This window comes from Eremothecium sinecaudum, chromosome VIII (genome assembly GCF_001548555.1).
Source record: "Eremothecium sinecaudum strain ATCC 58844 chromosome VIII, complete sequence".
Lineage (NCBI taxonomy): Eukaryota > Fungi > Ascomycota > Saccharomycetes > Saccharomycetales > Saccharomycetaceae > Eremothecium > Eremothecium sinecaudum.
The window spans coordinates 524518-545854 of record NC_030899.1 but is presented as its reverse complement, the minus strand read 5'-3'; the positions used below and the strand labels follow the sequence as shown (position 1 = coordinate 545854).

The 21337-nt window shown below is 40.7% G+C and overlaps 13 protein-coding genes across 13 annotated transcripts; 7 read left to right on the top strand and 6 right to left on the bottom strand.

Moving 5' to 3' along the window:
- Positions 1-15: 15 nt before the first annotated feature.
- LTV1 (ribosome biogenesis protein LTV1) lies at positions 16-1374 on the bottom strand (the record flags this gene model as incomplete). The annotated part of the gene is made up of 1 exon (XM_018133982.1): positions 16-1374. The coding sequence occupies one exon, from the start codon at positions 1372-1374 to the stop codon at positions 16-18; it is 1359 nt and encodes a 452-aa protein (XP_017989746.1).
- A 387-nt stretch (positions 1375-1761) lies between these two features.
- On the top strand, positions 1762-2394 carry RPC25 (DNA-directed RNA polymerase III subunit RPC25; the record flags this gene model as incomplete). Its single annotated transcript, XM_018133983.1, has 1 exon — positions 1762-2394. The coding sequence occupies one exon, from the start codon at positions 1762-1764 to the stop codon at positions 2392-2394; it is 633 nt and encodes a 210-aa protein (XP_017989745.1).
- A 117-nt stretch (positions 2395-2511) lies between these two features.
- Positions 2512-3861, bottom strand: RPT1 (proteasome regulatory particle base subunit RPT1; the record flags this gene model as incomplete). Its single annotated transcript, XM_018133984.1, has 1 exon — positions 2512-3861. The coding sequence occupies one exon, from the start codon at positions 3859-3861 to the stop codon at positions 2512-2514; it is 1350 nt and encodes a 449-aa protein (XP_017989744.1).
- Positions 3862-4162: 301 nt separating this feature from the next.
- AVT3 (Avt3p) lies at positions 4163-5908 on the bottom strand (the record flags this gene model as incomplete). The annotated part of the gene is made up of 1 exon (XM_018133985.1): positions 4163-5908. One exon carries the CDS (start codon positions 5906-5908, stop codon positions 4163-4165), a length of 1746 nt encoding a protein of 581 aa, XP_017989743.1.
- Positions 5909-6366: 458 nt separating this feature from the next.
- On the top strand, positions 6367-8280 carry SDH1 (succinate dehydrogenase flavoprotein subunit SDH1; the record flags this gene model as incomplete). The annotated part of the gene is made up of 1 exon (XM_018133986.1): positions 6367-8280. The coding sequence occupies one exon, from the start codon at positions 6367-6369 to the stop codon at positions 8278-8280; it is 1914 nt and encodes a 637-aa protein (XP_017989742.1).
- Positions 8281-8497: 217 nt separating this feature from the next.
- DBR1 (RNA lariat debranching enzyme) lies at positions 8498-9670 on the top strand (the record flags this gene model as incomplete). Its single annotated transcript, XM_018133987.1, has 1 exon — positions 8498-9670. The coding sequence occupies one exon, from the start codon at positions 8498-8500 to the stop codon at positions 9668-9670; it is 1173 nt and encodes a 390-aa protein (XP_017989741.1).
- Positions 9671-9714: 44 nt separating this feature from the next.
- MCR1 (cytochrome-b5 reductase) lies at positions 9715-10617 on the bottom strand (the record flags this gene model as incomplete). Its single annotated transcript, XM_018133988.1, has 1 exon — positions 9715-10617. One exon carries the CDS (start codon positions 10615-10617, stop codon positions 9715-9717), a length of 903 nt encoding a protein of 300 aa, XP_017989740.1.
- Positions 10618-10796: 179 nt separating this feature from the next.
- Positions 10797-11810, top strand: NNR2 (NADHX dehydratase; the record flags this gene model as incomplete). Its single annotated transcript, XM_018133989.1, has 1 exon — positions 10797-11810. One exon carries the CDS (start codon positions 10797-10799, stop codon positions 11808-11810), a length of 1014 nt encoding a protein of 337 aa, XP_017989739.1.
- Positions 11811-12023: 213 nt separating this feature from the next.
- On the top strand, positions 12024-12767 carry GPM1 (phosphoglycerate mutase GPM1; the record flags this gene model as incomplete). Its single annotated transcript, XM_018133990.1, has 1 exon — positions 12024-12767. The coding sequence occupies one exon, from the start codon at positions 12024-12026 to the stop codon at positions 12765-12767; it is 744 nt and encodes a 247-aa protein (XP_017989738.1).
- A 26-nt stretch (positions 12768-12793) lies between these two features.
- Positions 12794-13780, bottom strand: GYP6 (GTPase-activating protein GYP6; the record flags this gene model as incomplete). Its single annotated transcript, XM_018133991.1, has 1 exon — positions 12794-13780. One exon carries the CDS (start codon positions 13778-13780, stop codon positions 12794-12796), a length of 987 nt encoding a protein of 328 aa, XP_017989737.1.
- A 163-nt stretch (positions 13781-13943) lies between these two features.
- On the bottom strand, positions 13944-14393 carry AW171_hschr84793 (HHL030Wp; the record flags this gene model as incomplete). The annotated part of the gene is made up of 1 exon (XM_018133992.1): positions 13944-14393. The coding sequence occupies one exon, from the start codon at positions 14391-14393 to the stop codon at positions 13944-13946; it is 450 nt and encodes a 149-aa protein (XP_017989736.1).
- Positions 14394-14887: 494 nt separating this feature from the next.
- Positions 14888-18601, top strand: MHP1 (Mhp1p; the record flags this gene model as incomplete). Its single annotated transcript, XM_018133993.1, has 1 exon — positions 14888-18601. One exon carries the CDS (start codon positions 14888-14890, stop codon positions 18599-18601), a length of 3714 nt encoding a protein of 1237 aa, XP_017989735.1.
- A 485-nt stretch (positions 18602-19086) lies between these two features.
- Positions 19087-21315, top strand: NSP1 (FG-nucleoporin NSP1; the record flags this gene model as incomplete). Its single annotated transcript, XM_018133994.1, has 1 exon — positions 19087-21315. One exon carries the CDS (start codon positions 19087-19089, stop codon positions 21313-21315), a length of 2229 nt encoding a protein of 742 aa, XP_017989734.1.
- Between the last annotated feature and the right edge of the window lie 22 nt (positions 21316-21337).

The window sequence follows — 21337 nt, the reverse complement described above, 5'->3', positions numbered from 1 at the left end:
AATATGCATAGATACTTAAAGCCTCAGACTTTTCAGATTACCTGTGAGTTCTCCAATTTGCTTCTGCTTTTTGCGTTCATTTTTTCTTTTCATAGAAAGTTTACCTTTGCTAACTTCATCCGCTGCTTCTTTTAATCTCTCCATCTCTGCATTCTTTTTTGCTAGCTTCCTACCACCGCTTTCTAATTCATAATTGTCAAGGAAGTCATCCAGGAGGTTTTCAAAGTCCGCACGCTCATTGGACATGTCAAACGGCTTATAGTTTTCTTCATCTTCTTGTAGCTCTTTCTCGTAGTTTTCGTAACCTCCAATGATTTGGTCATATTGATCATCCAGTACTGTCATGACTTCGGTTCTTGCAATTGCACTGGAACTCATCGAAAACCCGGATATATCGGACATGGCGCCCTTCTTACGACGATCTTTACGCTTGCTGTTCTTCTGAGGTTTGTTGTTGAAGGAAGGTAACTCACCCAAGCTGTCCAGAGTCTCGTCTTCTTCGCCGGCTCCTGCGGCGCTAAAGTTATCATCAGAATCCCAGTCATCACTGTGCAGTTTAGATTGTTGTTGCTTAAATCGTCTCACGTCTGCTGCGATGTCAATTTCATGCAAATCTCCCAGAGTTTCTACTTTGTCGAATTGAGCCATCTCATCGCGGTAGTGCTGTTCTTCAAACTCGTCCAAGTTCTCAATGTCCCATTCGTCAAAGCCTGTTTCAAATTCATCATTGTCTTCGACCACACCGCTACCTAATAGCTCACCGAAAATATCGTCGTCCTCCCCTGCGTTGCTCGAGATCGCATCCTCATTATTTTTTACTACAATATCATCGTTGACAACGTATTCATCATCATCGAGTGCCTCAAGAGCTTCCCTTAATGCGGGATTCATATCAGGACGGAATCCACGTAGCTTGTCAGGCGTATCTTGCATTTTCTCCAAATAGTCTAACTTTGCTACGCCTCTAATAAATACCGAATCAACTGGCTTTACTGATTCAGGCTTGTATTGAGGCTCTACCATTATATCTTCAATATTCGTCTTAGTGTTCTTAACCTTATCAGACGTTTTATTGGATGGAATGAATACAGAGTTATTCGGATCTTCCCCAATAGGTTTCAAATGCTGCGTGTAATCATAGTTCGAATCATCAAATTTAATCCCATACAGTTTAGCTTCACCCATATGCTCGTTGAGCTTCTTTTGATTTACCGAAGTTGGACTTTTACGAGTCGCTTTGGTCTGACTTGGTATGCCTACCGGTACCAAAATATGCTGCGCAGCATCGTCGTTATAAAAATTTGGATCGTCGTGAGGTCTATAAACGACTGCAAACTTTTGAGAGTTTTTCTTATCAAACCTGGACTTAGACATGTCTTTGGTTGGTTATATTCTATATAGTACAGTTCATTACGGTCCAACCTCATCGCATGCGATGCTCGATCTTATAGCAGGAACTTTCTTTTCTTGAAAATTTGCAAAACAATCACGTGCTAATTTTATTTCAGACTAAATAATATGTTGGTAGTATACGAAGTTAAGAGTAGTGCTTTTAAACAAAATGCTCAAGTAACTCAGTTATCTGGATTTTACCTTATTTTCTCCTTCCTCTATAGTATATATCAAAGCTTTTTAAGGTACATTTGCCGCTGGATTAATTCATTAGCGCACATAAAATTTTCAACTGATCCTGATTTATGAACTTTCATTAGTCGCTCATTGCATCGATATTATAGATTATTTACGTTAAAAGGGCTGCACATGTTTATCCTAACTAAGATCAGGGATCTGGTTCGAATCCCACCTGATCAATTCCGAAGGGATACTATATCTGCAACAAAACACCAATTGAATAATAAATTTGCTAACAAAGTGATCCCACATGTTGGGCTTTGCATTACAGTTTATGATTTGCTAGCGGTAGATGAAGGTCAACTGAAGCCAGGGGATGGAGCAGCATATATTAACGTTACTTTTAGAGCATTAGTTTTCAAACCAGTTGTTGGTGAAATTATTACAGGCTGGATATCCAAATGTACAGCAGAAGGAATAAAGGTTTCTCTTCTTGGTTTGTTTGAGGATATATTTATTCCAAAAAATATGCTGTTTGATGGTTGCTATTATTCGGTGGAAGACACTGCATGGGTTTGGCCAATGGACGAAGAGACAAAATTGTATTTTGACATTAATGAAAAGATCCGTTTTAGAATCGAACAAGAGATATTTCTCGATGTGAAGCCTAAATCACCAAAGGAGAGAGAGCTGGAGGAGCAGGCGAAGGAGAAGGAAGACTTAACTGAAGAAGAAAGAAGGAAGTTTGAAAAGCCTCCAGCCTATGCATTAGTTGGCAGTTGTCAGACAGACGGCATGGGTCTAGTGAGCTGGTGGGAATAACAACAATGTCACGGTCTGTATAATATATCCAGCAACATATATGAATAGTAGGGGACTATAGTTAAAAAATGCTTACACTTCTATAAAAGTGTACGTACGTAAACCACCTGTTTTAGTTCAATTATATTGCATGTAACGGGAAGTCGAACTGAACCTCTTGTAACCGTTAATAACTTTGTCCACAGCCTTTAAGAAATCCTTCTCGGTAGCAACCTTTCGTCTCGACCGAATAGCAAACATACCTGCTTCAGTACAGACGGATCTTAATTCGGCACCCGTTGAATTTGGACATAGTCTAGAGATTAACTCCCATCTAATTCCGCGCTCTACACTCATTGATTTTGTGTGAATACGGAAAATATTCGCACGACCTTCGATGTCAGGTAGCGAGAATTCGACCTTACGATCGATTCTTCCCGGTCTTAATAATGCAGGATCTAAAGTATTTGGTCTGTTAGTTGCGAACATCACCTTGATGTTACCACGGGGATCGAAACCATCCAATTGAGTAATTAGTTCCAACATGGTCCTTTGCACTTCGTTGTCACCACCAGCCCCATCATCGAAACGAGCACCACCAATAGCATCAACCTCATCAAAGAAAATAATGCATGCTTTCTTCGTACGCGCCATCTCGAATAATTCTCTAACCATACGGGCACCTTCACCAACATACTTCTGCACCAATTCGGAACCAATGACCCTAATGAACGTTGCATCCGTTCTATTAGCGACAGCACGAGCACATAAAGTCTTACCTGTACCTGGTGGACCATATAATAGAATACCTTTAGGAGGATCAATACCTAAGGTGGCGAATCTCTCTGGAGCCAAAAGTGGCAATTCCACGACTTCTCTTAGTTTTTCGATCTGTTCTTTACAACCACCAACGTCTGAGTAAGTAACATCAGGCTTTTCTTCAACGGTCATCATAGTCACACTAGGATCTATCCGAGGAGGTAATGGCAATTCTATAAAATATTTAGATCTGTCGACACCCACTCTCATGCCCTCTTCAATATCTGTTGGAGAGACTCTCTCACCTAATTCAACGACAAACTTGGCAATTTGTTTTAGATTAATAACATATTTCGCATCTTCATCATCTTCCCCAGCTGTTCGATTATCCCCCGATGGTTCCGATTTAATAATCTTTGTACATCTTGCGACTTGTAGAGGATGTCTTTCACTTAATTTCTGTCTATCGCCCATGATATCCCAAAGATGTGAAGGAGCTAAACCGGTATCACTTTCTTTCACACCAGCTTTTTCTTTTATGCGCTGTTCAATATCCCTTAGGTCTTTCTCAGTAGACTTTAATTTGGCAGCGTATGGTGCTGCACCATATGTTTTAAGCACTTGGATATCACCTTCACTTAAGGGTTTAACATCTTCATCTGAACGTTTTTGCTCATCGTCAGTTTCTATTGGAGCCTTATATTTTTCCCAATCTTTCTTAGGAGGCATTATAATTTGAAATGTATGAACTAATTATCTATTAGAGGAGTGCAACCTAATAAGTGAAGCTTAGACTGTTGTATTTAAGATCATAACAGAAGGGTGGCAAAACGGTATATTCAAATTTCTTTTACGTAAAAATTACCCGGCCAATATATATGCACTTGATAATAGAGCACGGTCAATAATTCTGTAGACCTCATTATATCAAACTATGGGTATAACGTTCTATTGTTTGTAACGTTAAATATTACGTCTAAATATGTGATTCAAAATATCTTATAGTCCTTGTTTTATTTTTGAGTTCCTCTCATCTGCTCCATTGTAACATGGTTTGACAAGATGCATATATCATCAAGATAACTCCCAGGCATGCCAATCCCAAATCCGCGTACAAAGACGCACTAGAAACCGTTTTAGATTTATTAAATGCCAGGTAATGAAGAATTGGAGGGTATATGTATATCAAAGGGATGCATGCAACAGTACCAACAAGTGAAACGAATTTATCGAGATCGTCTGCTCCTAGCCAGGCGACAAGAACACTAAACATGACGATCAATGCTCGGAACCAGTTCTTGGTCCATTTAATACGTGGATTGTGCTTTCCAGACGCACTTTGGGGGAATATACCATTTTCAAGGATTCTAATGGCGGGAAATAGTTGTAGAGGTGTAGACAGGAGAATCGCCATAGCATACAAGAATTGTATGCCATTACTCATAACATCATGTTCAGGAAAATTCAGTAAAATAACTGTCTGTATATCAGACCCAAAAGTAGCATACCCAAGAATGCCACAAGAAATAAATAATATGGTCACAGCGAGTAACACCCATCCTAGACATTTTGGAAACTTTTCAGGATGTTTCATGGACTCCTGAATAGGTATTAGAAGACCAACACCTTCGTAAGTGAATATAGCTGTCCCCACAAATAAGGTCCAGTCTCCAGGATGGAACATTAGCATGGATCCACTAGGGATACCACGGTGTCCTAAGGTGTAGAAGCAGTATCCATATAAATAGAATAGTCCCAAGAGAATAAAAACATCTGCAACAAGGGCTGTTCCTGATAATTTTGCAATGTTCCTCGTCAATGCTAAAGGTAGGAAAATAATTAGTTGGATGAAAATATACACAGACATCACATACTCCCATCCAAACATTGCCTTAAATACGGCCTGCAAGTTACTGGCGGTAAAAACGATATATGCAGAGGAGAATCCAATCTGCGACAGCGCGATAGATGATAGGATCATTCTTTGTAAAGCCACACCATGCAATTTACGGCCCAAGTCACCGTACCCATGCACCCCAGCGAACATTTTCGTATTAATCAATAGCATAAAACATAAATAAGAGACCCCGCCGCAAATAATAAGCAAAATAATGCTAAATAACCAACCACCATTATGAAAACCCTTAGGCAAAAATAACACACCAGTCCCGACAAATGATTTCAAAAGTAATAGCACTGTTTTAAACACCGAACCATTATCATGCCGGCGACGTAAAAGCGGTGTCTCCTCCCCTTCTTCCTCATCCAAGCCAACTTGGCTCATAATGCTAATGCCATCTTCGTCGTCATCTTCTTCTGAAAGGTCTTCTCCGGCAAAATGACCATACAGACTTAGAAACTCAATAAAATTACGGGTAAATGCATTTGGCTTCTGTCTTTGTCGCATAAGCACATAACTACGACGAAAACCATTAGGAGCAAGCATTTCATTAGCAGTCATTTCACCAAGACCCAGTTGGGTAGGTTTATCTGCCTGCGAGCCTGTAAAACTCATCGACCTCCTACGTGGAGAACGCTCAGCTCCTGTTATAGGGATTCCGTATCCTCCATCTTGAGCCTGCTCATTAGTCCAACGATAAATTTCTCTAGTAATATCACCGCCTTGTAAGTTTAAAGATTTATGCGTATCTGTAGCCAAATGACGATTAACAATTTCAACCATGGTCGAATCCGGGTTTTGCCAATCGACATTCATAGAAGCTCGGGAGGAGGGTAAACTCCCTGAAAGCTGAATTGAGGGTCGATAAGATGACATTAAAATTTGCAGATCATCATAAGAACTATAAAACTAAACTACAATGTCGTGAAGTGCCTTACAAATCAATATTTAAGGTACCGTTTAAATATTTATTAAAAGGATATTTTTATTTTTAGTTACTTAATCAGTCTGCGGGGCCCCACCGGGTAACCTTCAAGAAATAATATTTCTTGTCACCAGATACGGCACCGATGTCGGCACCTGTGAATAGACCAATCGGCGGCTCGGAGTAGACCGGAACTTCAAACGGGTTAATGAAAGATTCGCCGGGGAAACATCCAATAAGTTAAATTTTCTATAGTGTAAGATTATTCGTTGATACACTTAAAGGGATTGCTAGACACTGTTAAAGAAGTACAAAGCAAGTACTAAACAAGTATTAAGATAGCTGTACAAGCGGAAGTATTACCGGTTAACGCAGGCCAATTGATAGCGTATTATATTTGAAATTTGCCATGCTAAGTGCTAAAAGATCTATACCGAGGTTGGCAAACAACTATGCAAGATATTTCAGTAGTTCCAAAGTTGCAAAATATGCCACTGCACCTAATGCAGAAGGTGAGTCAAGCCGTTTTGGCAATTATCACATTGTAGATCATGAATATGACTGTATCGTTGTTGGTGCAGGAGGTGCAGGTTTACGTGCAGCTTTTGGTTTGGCTGAGGCTGGTTACAAGACAGCTTGTATATCCAAGTTATTCCCTACTAGATCACACACTGTTGCCGCTCAAGGTGGTATCAATGCTGCATTAGGGAATATGCATAAGGATAACTGGAGATGGCACATGTATGATACTGTTAAGGGGTCAGATTGGTTGGGAGACCAAGATTCCATTCATTATATGACCCGTGAGGCACCAGCCTCGATTATTGAGTTGGAGCATTTTGGTATGCCTTTCTCACGTACAGAAGAAGGCCGTATTTACCAACGTGCTTTCGGTGGTCAATCCAAGGAATTTGGTAAAGGTGGACAGGCGTACCGTACCTGTGCTGTTGCTGATCGTACTGGGCATGCCATGTTACACACTTTGTACGGCCAAGCGCTAAACCACGATACGCATTTCTTCATTGAGTACTTTGCCATGGATTTATTGACTCATAATGGTGAAGTTGTTGGTGTAATTGCCTACAATGAAGAGGATGGTACTATCCACAGATTCCGTGCGCACCAGACTGTGTTAGCTACTGGAGGTTACGGTCGTGCGTACTTTTCTTGTACCTCTGCACACACATGTACTGGTGATGGTAACGGTATGGTAGCCCGTGCCGGTTTCCCATTGCAAGATTTGGAATTTGTTCAATTCCACCCATCGGGTATCTACGGTTCAGGTTGTTTGATCACAGAAGGTGCTCGTGGTGAAGGTGGTTATTTGCTAAATTCCGAGGGTGAAAGATTTATGGAGAGATATGCACCAACTGCTAAAGATTTGGCTTCCAGAGATGTTGTTTCTCGTTCAATTACCATGGAAATCCGTGAAGGTCGTGGTGTCGGTCCACTAAAGGACCATATTTATTTACAATTGTCTCACTTGCCTCCTGCTGTTTTGAAGGAGCGTTTACCTGGTATCTCAGAGACTGCACACATTTTTGCAGGTGTTGATGTCACTAAGGAACCTATCCCTGTGTTGCCAACTGTCCACTACAACATGGGTGGTATTCCAACACGTTGGACTGGTGAGTGCTTAACTATCGACGAGAACACTGGAGAAGACAAGACCATCCCAGGTTTGATGGCCTGTGGTGAAGCTGCATGTGTGTCCGTTCACGGTGCTAACAGATTGGGTGCCAACTCTTTGTTGGATCTAGTCGTCTTTGGTCGTGCAGTTGTCCATACTGTTGCTGATAAATTGCAGCCTGGTTTGCCCCACAAGCCAGTACCTTCAGATCTTGGTAAGGAATCTATTGCTAACCTAGAAAAGATGCGTACTGCTAATGGTTCAAAGCACACTAGTGAGATCCGTCTCAACATGCAACGTTCTATGCAAAACGATGTTGCTGTTTTCCGTACACAAGAATCGCTAGATGAAGGTGTCCGTAACGTTACTGCCGTTGATAAATCATTCTCTGATGTTCGCACTGAAGATCGTTCTATGATTTGGAATAGTGATCTAGTAGAGACACTTGAACTGCAAAACTTATTAACCTGTGCTAAACAAACTGCTGTATCAGCAGCAATGAGAAAGGAGTCTCGTGGAGCACACGCCCGTGAGGATTACCCTAAGAGAGATGATGAGAACTGGATGAAACACACATTGTCATGGCAAAAAAGTTCTGGTGACCCTGTTGAGCTAAAATACAGAAATGTTATTTACAAGACATTAGATGAGAACGAATGCCCATCGGTACCTCCTGCCATCAGATCATACTAAAAACCGATGGTTACTCCTAACTTATTAATTATTGGTACGTAATTTTGTTTTTGTCTTTACTTGTTATTTGAACAAAATCTAGTCTATAAGAATTCGTTCTATTCGAAGTTCTATTGAAAGGCAAAACAACCTATTTATTAAACATAAAAAAGTATTTATTGAAGGTGTTTGTCATAAAGTTTGCTTCACCTAGTTCCCATATTTAACTTCGTTGCATATGTCAGTTTCTCTTAATATTGCAGTACAAGGATGCGCCCATGGTATGCTTAATGAGATATATAAATCATTGGAATCGTTATCTGAAAAGCCTGATTTGCTTCTAGTTTTGGGCGATTTCCAGTCACTTCGTTCACCAGAAGACTATCCAAGTATTAGCATTCCAAGGAAATACATTAAGTTAGGAGATTTCCCGGACTACTATTCTGGTAAGCGTGTAGCCCCAGTACTCACAATCTTCATTGGAGGTAACCATGAGAATTTCGCTCAGCTTGTAAATTTACCTTACGGTGGCTGGGTTTCAGAAAACATTTACTATATGGGCTATAGTAGTGTTCTGTGGTACCGTGGTGTTTGTATAGGAGGCCTTAGCGGCATATACAAGCATTGGGATGTACTGGCACCACCGCGCCCCACCTCCTCAACTGATATATCCAATCGATGGCCAGAATTTGTGCGGTCTCTCTACCATGTACGAGTTAGTGATGTTCTACCATTGTTACTGCTACAAAATACTAAACCGCAAGTCATGATGAGCCACGATTGGCCGCGAAGTATCGAAAATTATGGTAATTGTAAGGAACTACTACGCTACAAGCCACATTTTGCAGAGGATATTAAAAAAGGAAATCTAGGTTCCCCATTGAGTTGGACGCTTTTAACACAATTGCAGCCTGCGTGGTGGCTCAGTGCCCATCTTCATGTACGTTTCACAGCTAACGTTAACCATGCAGTAGGATCAAAATCTCCAATAATCAATGATGATGAGCTGCTGCTTGATCTCGCAGACAGTGGCGGCGAAGAAGAAATTGATAGTCAGACTAATTTTCTTGCTCTAGATAAATGTAAGCGAGGCAAAAGAACTCATCTTGAGATGATTGAAGTTCCGATTAATTCCGAGCATCCTACTTCTCACGATAACTCACTATACTGGGATCCAGAATTCGTTGCTATACTTCGCTTTCTTGAAAACGATCCCGAAGCACAGCGTGCCAAGAATCAGAAACTATCGAAAACGGACCTTGAAGCTCTCGCTAGAAGGATCCTGTTACCCAATGTAACCGACTGGCAATCTTATCGAATTCCCGAAGCTACAACTGACGTAATTCAGTCACCAACCATACAGACGGAACATATAGTTAAAACATTTCTCTATTCTGGAGATTTTAAATAAAGTACTTAATGAGCTCTTACGGCCCGTATACATAACCAAAATGTCTAAAACTTGAATACCTGGTCCTTCTTAAAACCGAGCTCCTTTAGGATACCTGTAAGATCACCTTGATCGGAAGGAGAAACCTTAGCACCTGAGTAAGCATTCATAAATGGAGGTGGGCCGCATACGAAAACTTGGGTCTTTTCATCTGGGCTTGGAATATTCTTGCTCAAGTATTCCTTACTTATAAAGCCGGTATGTCCCTTGAAAGAAGAGTCTGGCTTGTCGACAAAATAATGAACCTTTAGTAGATCTGGATACTTAGCACTGAGCTCGTCCAATTCCCTTTTCAATAAGATGTCTTGAGGAGTCTTGTTACCGTACAATAGGTGAATCTTAGTATTATCCTTAGGATCGGTGACTATATGACGCACCATTTGGTACAGTGGTGTAATACCAGTACCGGCTCCAATCATGACAACCGAATCGTAAGAGTTTTGCTTCCAAGGCCATTTAACAATTGGACCCTTGAAGGAGACAGTGTCGTTTTCCTTTAAGCCAAACAAGTGAGTGGTAAATTTACCACCATTGTAGTGCTTAACAACCAGTTGAAAAGAACCAGTACTAGTGTTACTACTGACAGGGGTGTATGGCCTAATGACATTCGAACCTTTTGCGGTTACAAACTTTGCCAATAATGCAGAAGCAGTTATTAGACCAGTAACATGTTTTTCAGATGGTAGAGCAAACGTAAAACATCTTGTATCGTGTGAAAGTTGCTCAATCTTGGTAATTGGTAGGTCTAACCATTGATTGTCTCCTTTGAAAGTTATTGGGGCAGGTTCTTTACGCTTTAGTTGAGCGTTCCTGTTGGAGGAATAGAACATGTATCCCGCAACAAGGGAAGCAGCAGTACCAAGGGCAATTGTGGCGTTTCTACCTGGAAATGAAAAACGAGGTGGCATCTAGCTATTATTAATGCAAGTTTGTTTGATTACCGTTGCATATAAGGGGCCGAGAGCAGCTATTTAGAATTTTTATTTTTATACATAGTTACCCGTATTTTGAACGTTAATAGAAAGGACCTCCTTGGCTGACGGGCTCAACGGTATCATCTCCTCAGTCAGCAAAATAAATTCTCAGTATGCTTTCTAAAATTCCTAAACTATCTCACCAGGAGCTCATAAAGCTAGCAAAAGACAATTGCGTTCCTAAGTTATCCAATTCTTTGCACAAAGGTCAATACGGTAGATTATGTGTTGTCGGCGGCTGCCAAGAATACACCGGCGCACCTTACTTTGCTGCGAATGCTGCAGCTTTAACAGGCATTGACATGGTACATATTATATGCGAATGGCGTGCTGCTACTGCAATTAAGTCTTATTCACCTAACATTATGGTACATCCTTACTTACGGGATTCGTACACTCTTTCACATAATAACAGTGTTCCAACTGAATCGATTCGTTCCCTAATCGATCGAATTGATGTGCTCGTCATGGGCCCTGGTATGGGGAGGGATACAAATATGCTTTCTACTGCGCTTGATGTGCTGCGTTATATTGTGGAGCGCCATGATGGAAACAAACCCGTTATACTCGACGCAGACGCCCTATTTCTCTTCAGTCATCCGGACTACAGCCGCACTATGACGGAACTAATTACTCAATTTAAACCAGGAAGAGTCGTACTAACACCGAATTTGGTGGAAATGCGCCGTACCAATCAGGCTCTGCAAGTTCGAAATGCTAGCGAGCTTGCAGCCAAACTCCACTGTACTATCCTGGAAAAGGGACCTAGTGATACCGTTTATGGAGCTGTAGGCGGCATTTACGTTAAAAATGACACACCTGGATCCCCCCGGCGCCCAGGCGGACAAGGTGACACCTTGTCCGGTTGCGTGGGTGCTCTCTTGGCTTCAAGCTGCCATATCCATGATCTCAATGACGCTAAGGAAAACGTTCGCCACGATGAAGAGGATAGTTCCCTTGCATGGCCTGAAGTTGCTGTACTCAGCTGCTATGCTGGCAGCACTGTAACGCGCACCGCAGCAGCACGTGCTTTCCGTACGATTGGACGTAGCATGCAAGCTACCGACGTGAATAGTAGTGTTGCACCCGTTATTAGTGATCTATTTGACCACCCTACAGCCAACTAAATTTTAGGAAGCCCTGAACTGGAAGTTCAGGATGCTGGATCGCGTGACGTGCCAAACGAGTCTTGTTGAACTTTACTTCAAGGGGCTTTAAAAGGCCCCAGCATATATATAACCGTGAGCTTTTTCTCGAGCTGTTGCGAGCATTGTTATACTGGTTAATTCTATTTTTCGTTAAAATCAGCGCAACACTCAATAAATACATTAAATTTAAACATGCCAAAGCTAGTTCTAGTCAGACACGGTCAATCAGAATGGAATGAATTGAACTTGTTCACTGGTTGGGTGGACGTCACTTTGTCTGCCAAGGGTGAACAAGAAGCTGCTAGAGCCGGTGAATTGTTGAAGGAACACAATGTTAAGCCAGACATCTTGTTTACCTCTATGTTGACTAGAGCAATCCAAACTGCCAACATTGCTTTGTTGAAGGCTGAAAGAAGCTGGATTCCTGTGCAAAGATCTTGGAGATTGAATGAAAGACATTACGGTGACTTGCAAGGTAAGGACAAGGCTGAAACCTTGGCTAAGTTCGGTGAAGAAAAGTTCAACACCTACAGAAGATCATTCGATGTCCCACCTCCAGTCATTGCTGAGGACTCTAAGTACTCTCAAAAGGGTGACGAAAGATACGCTGACGTTGATCCAAATGTTTTGCCTCAAACCGAGTCTTTGGCTCTTGTAATTGATAGAATGTTGCCATACTGGCAAGACTCCATTGCCAAGGAGTTGTTGAGCGGTAAGACTGTTATGGTGGCTGCTCACGGTAACTCCTTGAGAGCTTTGGTTAAGCACTTGGAAGGTATTTCAGACAGCGACATTGCTGGTTTGAACATCCCAACTGGTATTCCATTGGTTTTTGAATTGGACGAAAACTTGAAGCCAATTAAGCCATCTTACTACTTGGACCCTGAAGCTGCTGCTGCTGGTGCTGCAGCTGTTGCCAACCAAGGTAAAAAATAAATAATGAACGAACGCTTTTATTTAGCTTAATTTTTTATAAATCCCAAAGGCCTTTCTTTGTTATTACAATTTCTACTATAGCTATCGAGCAGGGAACCCGCTGACTGCATCAAGTGTCTTGGTGATAACAGCCTATTTGTGGGATACCGCAATAAGATGCCTAAAATGTCGCCCACATCTTCGCACTTATTTAAGTCCTGTTCAACTAAGCCTTGACAAGTTACAGCAACAGCTGCAACCAAATCTGGCAAAGGGTAACGAAATGAAAATAGATGATCCCATAGTTGCAGAGTATATGACAGTTCAAACTCTCTAAGAAAAAGTAGTCGAGACCATCGTATAAGCCAAATTGAGTTGTCAATACAATGGCGGTGCAGCAACAACTTGTGTAACTGCGGAAATGCATGCTCTAAAAGAGGCTCAAACGTAGTTCGAGTCCAATTTATGAGATTTGATTCGATGTAAAACTCCTTTATATGCTTCAACAAAATGTTGAACATCTGTGATACTGATTCGCAAATGTCATCATTATAATCATCGCGGCGAAGTTGCATGTAGAACACAGCGCAAAGTTCATGGTAACCCTGTTTATAAGGCCTGCCAGTTTCCTTTACACTTTTTATAAGTATATTAGCAAGATCTTGTTGAACCTTAGCCTCAGTAAATATTTTATCAAGTTTCAGGCGACATACGTCAAGTTTGATGCTTTGCAGTTGCTCATCCAGCTGTTGGTGATCTTTTAGCCTATCATCAATTTCAACCACTTCGCTAGAGGGTATACAATCAGTCAAAGCACGGAACACAATGCTATGTTCACCAAAAGCTGGCGGGGAAGGAGAATCGCTCCAATTATTATCGTTGTGACCAGAAAGTAGTAACGTCCTCCAGCACCAACTTCGATCAAAAAACCGCTCCTCACCGGGGTTATACAAAGTTCCATCCCATATCCCACTATTTATCAGTTCATCTTTACTATGATATCGGTTTATTAGATGCTGGATAGTTACCTTCATCAACCTCGCTTATATTCCTGTTGTTTGTTGGCGACTATAAATATATCCTCGCTGTTTTTTGGGTATTAAAACTACATCAAGCCAAAAGTCACCCTTACAATTAAGGTGACAAAAATTTATTAGTACCACCTGGAGAAAGGTTTTCTACTGTTAAACATCGCCTTCATCCCCACGGTGGGTTGTTTTCATCGTTTAATATTACCAAATTTTGTCTAGTATTGCGGCTCACAAATGCCGCGCGGGTCTCTTCCGCCCTATTGATCACTTCACGAAGTGGCCGCAACATACATTCTAAGTATCTCATGGGCACACCGAGGTCCAAGTCGAGCTGCGTATTTAAAATCCCCATATAGTCCTGTATAAAACGGATGTGCAAATCTCTGTTTGCTATGTCCTCTTGAAATATTTCCACTAGTCCTTCAAGAGCTGCGGCCATTTGCTCGTCCTCTAATTCAAGTTCTGATCCAGCAACTGCATCGGTCGGCTCTGTTACCACAATTGTTGTACCTTCGGAGCGTACGACTGGGCGGGACGTCTCAGTTATGTCATCATCAGAAACCTTGGCTTGGCGAGCGCTAAGACAATGTTCTAACGTGTAAAAGAAAGAATCCATACCTTACTAACCGTTAATAGTGCTTAACTGTTTTGTATGCAGGTTCTCCACGTTCATTAATATTATTAGCGCTAGATATATAAATATTTTTGGAGTGGTGCGCTCCCCTTTTTAACATACGGCAGTTTCCTTTGTTATATCAAGAGGAGACGAAACACTGTTTAGACAGAACACCACCATCACAAGTTTTATATGCACAAGGGAAGCTGGCTAACAGGGACAAAGATTCGTGAGAAAGTCGATTATTGAGGTTGAATTCTATATCAGACAAGCTAGCGAAGTGCGACATTTGATAACCGCTCTCCGGTACCTCTGGTTTTCTTGGAAAATCTTCTGTAAAATAATTATATACTAATTTCCCACTTCTTTGCACTACTACTGAAGAAATTCCATTGAACATAAACAAGTTATTTACTTCTGGCTACACGCATCATAGTTTAGGGCTTTGATATCTTCATTGAGCTTGAGATTGGCATAGGGCTTTTTGTAATAAAATGGATGCTTCGATCGATCCGAAAAAAGGTCCCCGCAATGGAAAAACAATTCCAAAACTTGATGTAGATTGGTTAATTACCGGATGTGGGTCAAATAGAGGTAACGATGGGATCAGTGTAAGTCCTGAGTGTGGATCGAAGTTTGGTGCTTCATTTAATGGCCAGGACAATTCACTTAGTCCCATGACTCAACATTTGACTCAGCCTACTAGGGACTCCGAACTTACTGGTAAAGATGGGGAGATTTTAAGACGCACGCAGTCATTGAACACTGATAGCCGTGGACATACTGAGGGTGCTTGTTTCAAGAAAAAGAAGAAGAAGCTAGGGTTTTTTGAGCGTGTTTTTGGACGTCGAAAGTCGGCAAAGAAGGGTTGCGATAATAGGGAGCTTCAATTATCTTGTTACGAGTGTGAAAAGACTGGAAATGGCGGTAAACAGCAAAAAGCTCCATGGAGCGGCTGGTCAAACCCTACAAGTCCTGGCTCTTCTGCTGGACAGGATGTTAAGTTGCAGGAGTTTTTGAACTATTATGGAACGGTGGGATTTTCCAACTTTCGCCATGTGGATGATAAAGATATGTGTCTGCCAGACAAGACTAATGAATCGCAAGCTAAAGAAGATGAAGCAAGTACTAACGAAAGTTTAGTAACACGGACTGTTATTTTGGACAAATTAAATCGACCAATACCTCCGCATCCCGATAAACCCAACCTAGCGCCTGCATTAAGGCGTACGAGGAGACGCGGTAGTTTTTCCGTAGCTTCTAAAACCAAGCATGAATCTACTGGTGGAAAAGTAGGAGCCTTTCTAAGGAAAGTAACATCTAATTCAACCGAAATACTGGCGAATACATTAACTTCGTCTGATTCAGAAAAAGATGAATTCAACCAGAATAGGGCCGGACCTTGTAAGTACTCAACCATCCCTGGGTTGGAAGACTTAAAAGCATTAAGACGAGTAACATTTGCTAAAAACACTTATTTTAATAACCCACCTCAGCAAATTTGTTCAAGAAACCCTAGGGTAGGCGAGGTTGAAATTAAAGAGGACGGTTCTGTGGTGATTCATAGACTCACAGCAGAAGAAAAACGTTTAATTTTGCAACACAGTTGTACAGGCATTGTAGTTGGTGGGTCAAGGTGTTTGAAATCAAATGATGATGAAACCGTTGATAGATCGTTAGAAGGGAAAGAAGGTTACCCCTCTCGTAGGCGGGCTTCCCCCCCTCCACCCACTATAGATCCCCATAATGAGGTAGAGAGACATTCTGAAAGCGCGAGGGCCATTGAGGATGCTGAAGTGACTGCAGAGATTCCAGCAAAAAGTGACAGTTCCTATATTAAAAATGGTAATTTAGACGAGGATCTTGCTTTGAGCTCAAAGATGAGTAGCATAACTATAGATAAGCAAAGCTTACCTGAAAGATCAATGTCAGTATCATCTCTTAGTTCAGCTGAGACTTACGAATCTGATGTAACGAACACTGCAGAAATACTTCCTCCATTTGATCCTCAAATTCCTAACCATATATTGTACACTCGTTGCTGTTATTTAAGAGAGATTCTTCCAATCCCTGCCATTATGAAGCAAATTAAAAAGGATAGTACTGACCCGATTCCACTTTTACAACTTAGAAATCCTAAACCTTCAACCGTTGAGATATTGTCTTTCACTGATTTCCTTTCAGTTGCCCCAATTTTATGTGTGTCATTAGATGGAGTTTCATTGAGTGTGGACATGTTTCGAATTATTTTAAGCTCTTTGGTTAATAGTGCAACTTTAGAAAAACTATCTCTTAGAAATACTCCAATTGATGATGAGGGCTGGAAGTTTTTGGCTGATTTTATAGCAAAAAGTAAGCACTTGCGAGCAATTGATTTGACTATGGTGCCAAATATCCCAACTAATGTTCAAAAACTCTCCAAGTCATCACGCCATTGTACAATCCCAAGAATGGTTTGCGATATGAATGGCCGGGCCGATCGCAACTGGGACTTGTTTACTGCTTCTGTAGCAATTAATAGTCATATGGAAGACATGCTATTATCTGGTGCTAAATTTTCGCTGGAGCAGTTTAAGCACTTTATTAAAATAGGCTGTGTCGCTGCAGAAAGGTTAGGATTGGCTTACAATTTATTGTCCAAAGAACATATATCTACTTTATCTATATGGTTGACAGGCGGAAAAGCTTCAGGCTTAGACCTTGGGTTTAATGATTTAAACGGCAAACTCCGGCCATTGGCAGATGCATTGTTATCCAAATCTAAAAACTCCGAAAAGAATACTATTAGTTGCCTATCATTGAACTCATCGAACCTAAAAATCTTGAAAGGAAGTACGTCCCAAACAAACGAGGTGTTGTCGCTTTTGGATGCATTCAGGTATTGCGAATCATTGAGCTTCATTGATTTTTCAAATAATCCGGATATGTTCACGTACGGTATTGCACCTCTCATAAACTATTTGCCAGTCTTAACAAATTTGACGCGCTTGCAATTGAATTATAATAATTTTACAAGGCAGGATTTGATATCATTGGCTGAAGTGTTGCCTTTATGCACTAGCTTGAACTATCTTTCCATTGTTGGCAGCAAGTTGGACATACCATCTAGTAGCGCATTCGCATCCGCTGTAGAGCTCAGCTCCTCGATGTTTACCTTAGAAGCGGACTACGACAATATTCCAGAGAGAATCAGACAAAAGATTTCCTTGTATAGTATAAGGAATATGGAGCGTGCTATGCATACAAATGAAACCGATAATGGATCTGGATTACAAAAGGAATTGACGGCTTTACTAACCGAAAAGATTAGTGACAATGACAATTACTCTATGTTAGTGAGCAAGTTCTCTGACAAGGTACACAAAACAAGACTAAGATTTCAAAAAGTGATCGAAGGCTTGTTTTCCCTACGTATTAGAGGTGAATTAAACATAGAAGGTAAAGAGTCATTAATCCGTTTGTGTTTCCTAGATGCTAGCCTCGAAAGGGGGTTAAACTTACTTTCAAGTCGCTATCAACGCTCTCCTACAAACCATGCTGGTCCAACTGATTTCAGCAATGCAACTCCTCCAGAATTTGAGGCAATAAAGCAAACAAATTCTGTAGCCAGCATTTCGTCACTCTCCTTGCAAGAGAGCGGTCATGCGGCACTATTGCCTTTCCACCAGCCATCAATTAACACTTACGACCCCGCAGATGAGACCATAGAGTTGAGGACCAATTTCAATGTTAGGAATCGACACGCAGATAAACAGCGAGAGGAGGAAGGAAGGGTATTGAAGAAAACACAGGAAATTCTAAAAGAATTAAGAGGCACTGATGATTGCAACCTAGCATTCAATTCTGAAACCTTAAAAGATATTATTGAACAAGTTAGTTGTGACCAAATAAAAAATTTCCTTCTTAGCCATGATATTAGTCAAATTATGGAGCTATTAGACGCATTACAACATCACGGAGTAGAGATAAATGATATCTTTAAAAAGGCATCATCAGATAGCTCCCCAGATTCTACCATCCATGAAAACAACTTTGATGAAGTGTCACCGCCGAACACTTTGCCGAAGCGTAATTCTATTTTGGAAACGAAGAACCATACCATTCATGATAAGGACAATGATATTAATGAGACAGAAATAATGGATCACGTATACGATGTAGTTCTTGACAGATTGGAAAAGACGAGAACTAACAGAGATGGCGATTGAATTTAATTAGTTAGACTAGTCAATGACTCTCGCCTGGTAAACACTACAAAATAATTAAAGGCTGGCTAACTCCAGCATTAACTCTTCTCATCGAACTTACTTAATATTAGCCATACTTGTTACAAGTCGTATCTTTTCAGCTTTTAATTGTCATTTTATTTAATTGTATAATATAGTAAAGGCCGTTGTCATTATGAAATTGGTTACCCGGCCTTTTTGTAACGATCTAAAAAATCAAATTTTAACCTTTAGATAAATAAAACCATATACCTGAAATTTTGAATTACTGCTTGTACATGGTTGGTTCTTGTTAACTCTAGTTCATTGGCTTTTAAGTTCTGCACTATTTTACGGTATTAATCTATCTTTGAAGGTACAACTTGATAAAGAATTGAGTTTAATTTTTCTCCGTGCATTATCATTGTTAATTTGCCATTGTTTACTACCTTTAATACTGAACTATTTAGTAAAACTTTGTTTGCAATATGCAGAGTAATCAAGGAGACACATCTAATAACAATTCAGGTTTTTCTCTAGGCGGTACCGGTGGTACAGGTGGAAACAATGTATTTTCTGGGTTCGGCAATACAAATACTGGCGTTAATTCATCATCTCCATTTACGTTCGGCGCAAATAAGCCAGCAGGTGATTCTTCTTCTACTCCAACTTTTGGCGGGTTTGGTAGTTCAAAAACTACCACCGCAACAGATGGTGCACCAAAATTTGGAGGCTTTGGCTCAAATAATGCAGAAGCAAAAGAAAAACCAACCTTTGGATTTGGAAATATAGCTACAAATCTTGGATCGAAAGAAAAAACAGGAGATTTCAAGCCAGCCTTGAGCTTTGGAACCACTACGGACTCAAGTAATAGCGGAAAGCCAGCAGGAGATAATCAAGGGACGTTTTCTTTTGGATTGATGTCTACAATGGTGTCTAATAACGAAAAAAAAGAGAGCCCGAAACCTGTGTTTGGTAATACCGAATCTTCCATATCAAAACCAGCATTCTCTTTTGGCTCAATGAACGTGAGTTCGGATAAGGAAAAGCCTGCAACTTCGGCGTTCTCCTTTGGTACACCAATAACAGAGAAAAAGGATGAGACCACGAAACCGGCGTTTTCTTTTGGCAATTCTAGTTCGACCTTCACAAATAAAGAGGAAGCTGCGAAACCATCATTTTCATTTGGTGGAGTGAGTTCCACTTCTGAAAAAAAGGAAGAGCCATCTAAACCTTCTTTCTCTTTTGGATCTTCTGCTACTAAAGTTGAGAAAATAGATGAACCTGCAAAACCCGCATTTTCTTTTGGCAGTTCTAGTACTCCTATAGAGAAGAAGAATGAGCCAGTCAATGCCACAATATCTTTTGGTTCCAGTCAAACTACAGCAGAAAAGAGCGATGCAACTAAGCCTGCTTTCTCGTTTGGTGCAGAAAAGAAGGAGGAACAAAGTAATTTGGCGTTCTCGTTTGGTACATCCGGTTCTTCGGAGAAAACTGAGAAATCGAAACCAGCATTTTCTTTTGGATCTTCGACTACGCAAAGCACTATGTCAGAGCAGCCCAAATTATCTTTTTCAATTGGAACGGAACAAAATAGCGAGGCCTCAAAGCCAGCATTTTCATTTGCTGCTACTAGTTCGACACCTACAGAACAAAAGGCTGCGCCTGCAAAACAAGGTTTTTCATTTGGAGCTTCGAGCACAAAAGCTGACAAAAAAGACGATGCGGCTAAACCATCTTTCAACTTTGCTGATAGCTCCTCTAAGACAGATAAGCCTGTGGGATTTTCTTTTGGTACTTCAGCAGAGAAGAAAGAATCTACAACAAAATTTGAGACATCTTCTGCAGGTAACAAAGATACTAAGCGTACATTCTCTTTTGAAGCTAACAATAGCTTGAAATCACCAGCTGCTGGCAATTCTAACCTAGGTATTGCAAAAGATGATAAGAAATCCGAAGAAGCTTCAAAACCATCGTTCTCTTTCGGTGCTAAAAAAACGAATGATGGTAACGATCCTTCTAATAAACAAACCCCTACTGCACCATCTGTTCCCTCAGTATCTTTGGGTCAACCATCAGATAGCAATGCAGCATCGAGAGCGACTTCGACTAAAGTTGTCGAGCTTCAACCTATTTCTCTAGATAATAAGACCCTAGATGACTTGGTAACAAAGTGGACTACTCAATTAACGGGCTCTGCTGAGCATTTTGAATCTTATTCTAAAAAGATCAACGAATGGGACCAAGTTTTAGTACAAGGTGGGGAACAAATCAGTCAGCTTTACTCAGATACACTAGTAGCGGAACAAACTCAATCTAGGGTGGATCAGCATTTACAATATATTGAAAGGCAACAGATCGAATTAGAGAATTTCTTGGATAACTACGAGAAAAAGGCTGAAACGCTCCTTTCTGAGATTCTTTCATCGAATACTGGTTCCCCTTCCAACTCTAATGATCAAAAGCGGCAACAGGCGTTCCAAACTGCAGAAATGCTTGACGAAAACTTGAATACACTTTCGGTTAATTTATCATACCTAATATCTGAAATAAATGACGTTTCCGAGACATTTAATAAAGCTACAAACATGAACATCGCTAATAAAGACGAACATGCACAGCTTATTAAATTATTGAATTCGCACTTAGATGCACTTAAGTCTTTGGATAATACTTCAACCACGCTGGAGAATAGGTTAAAATCCATCCATAAATAAACACGTTTTACAACATTTAATT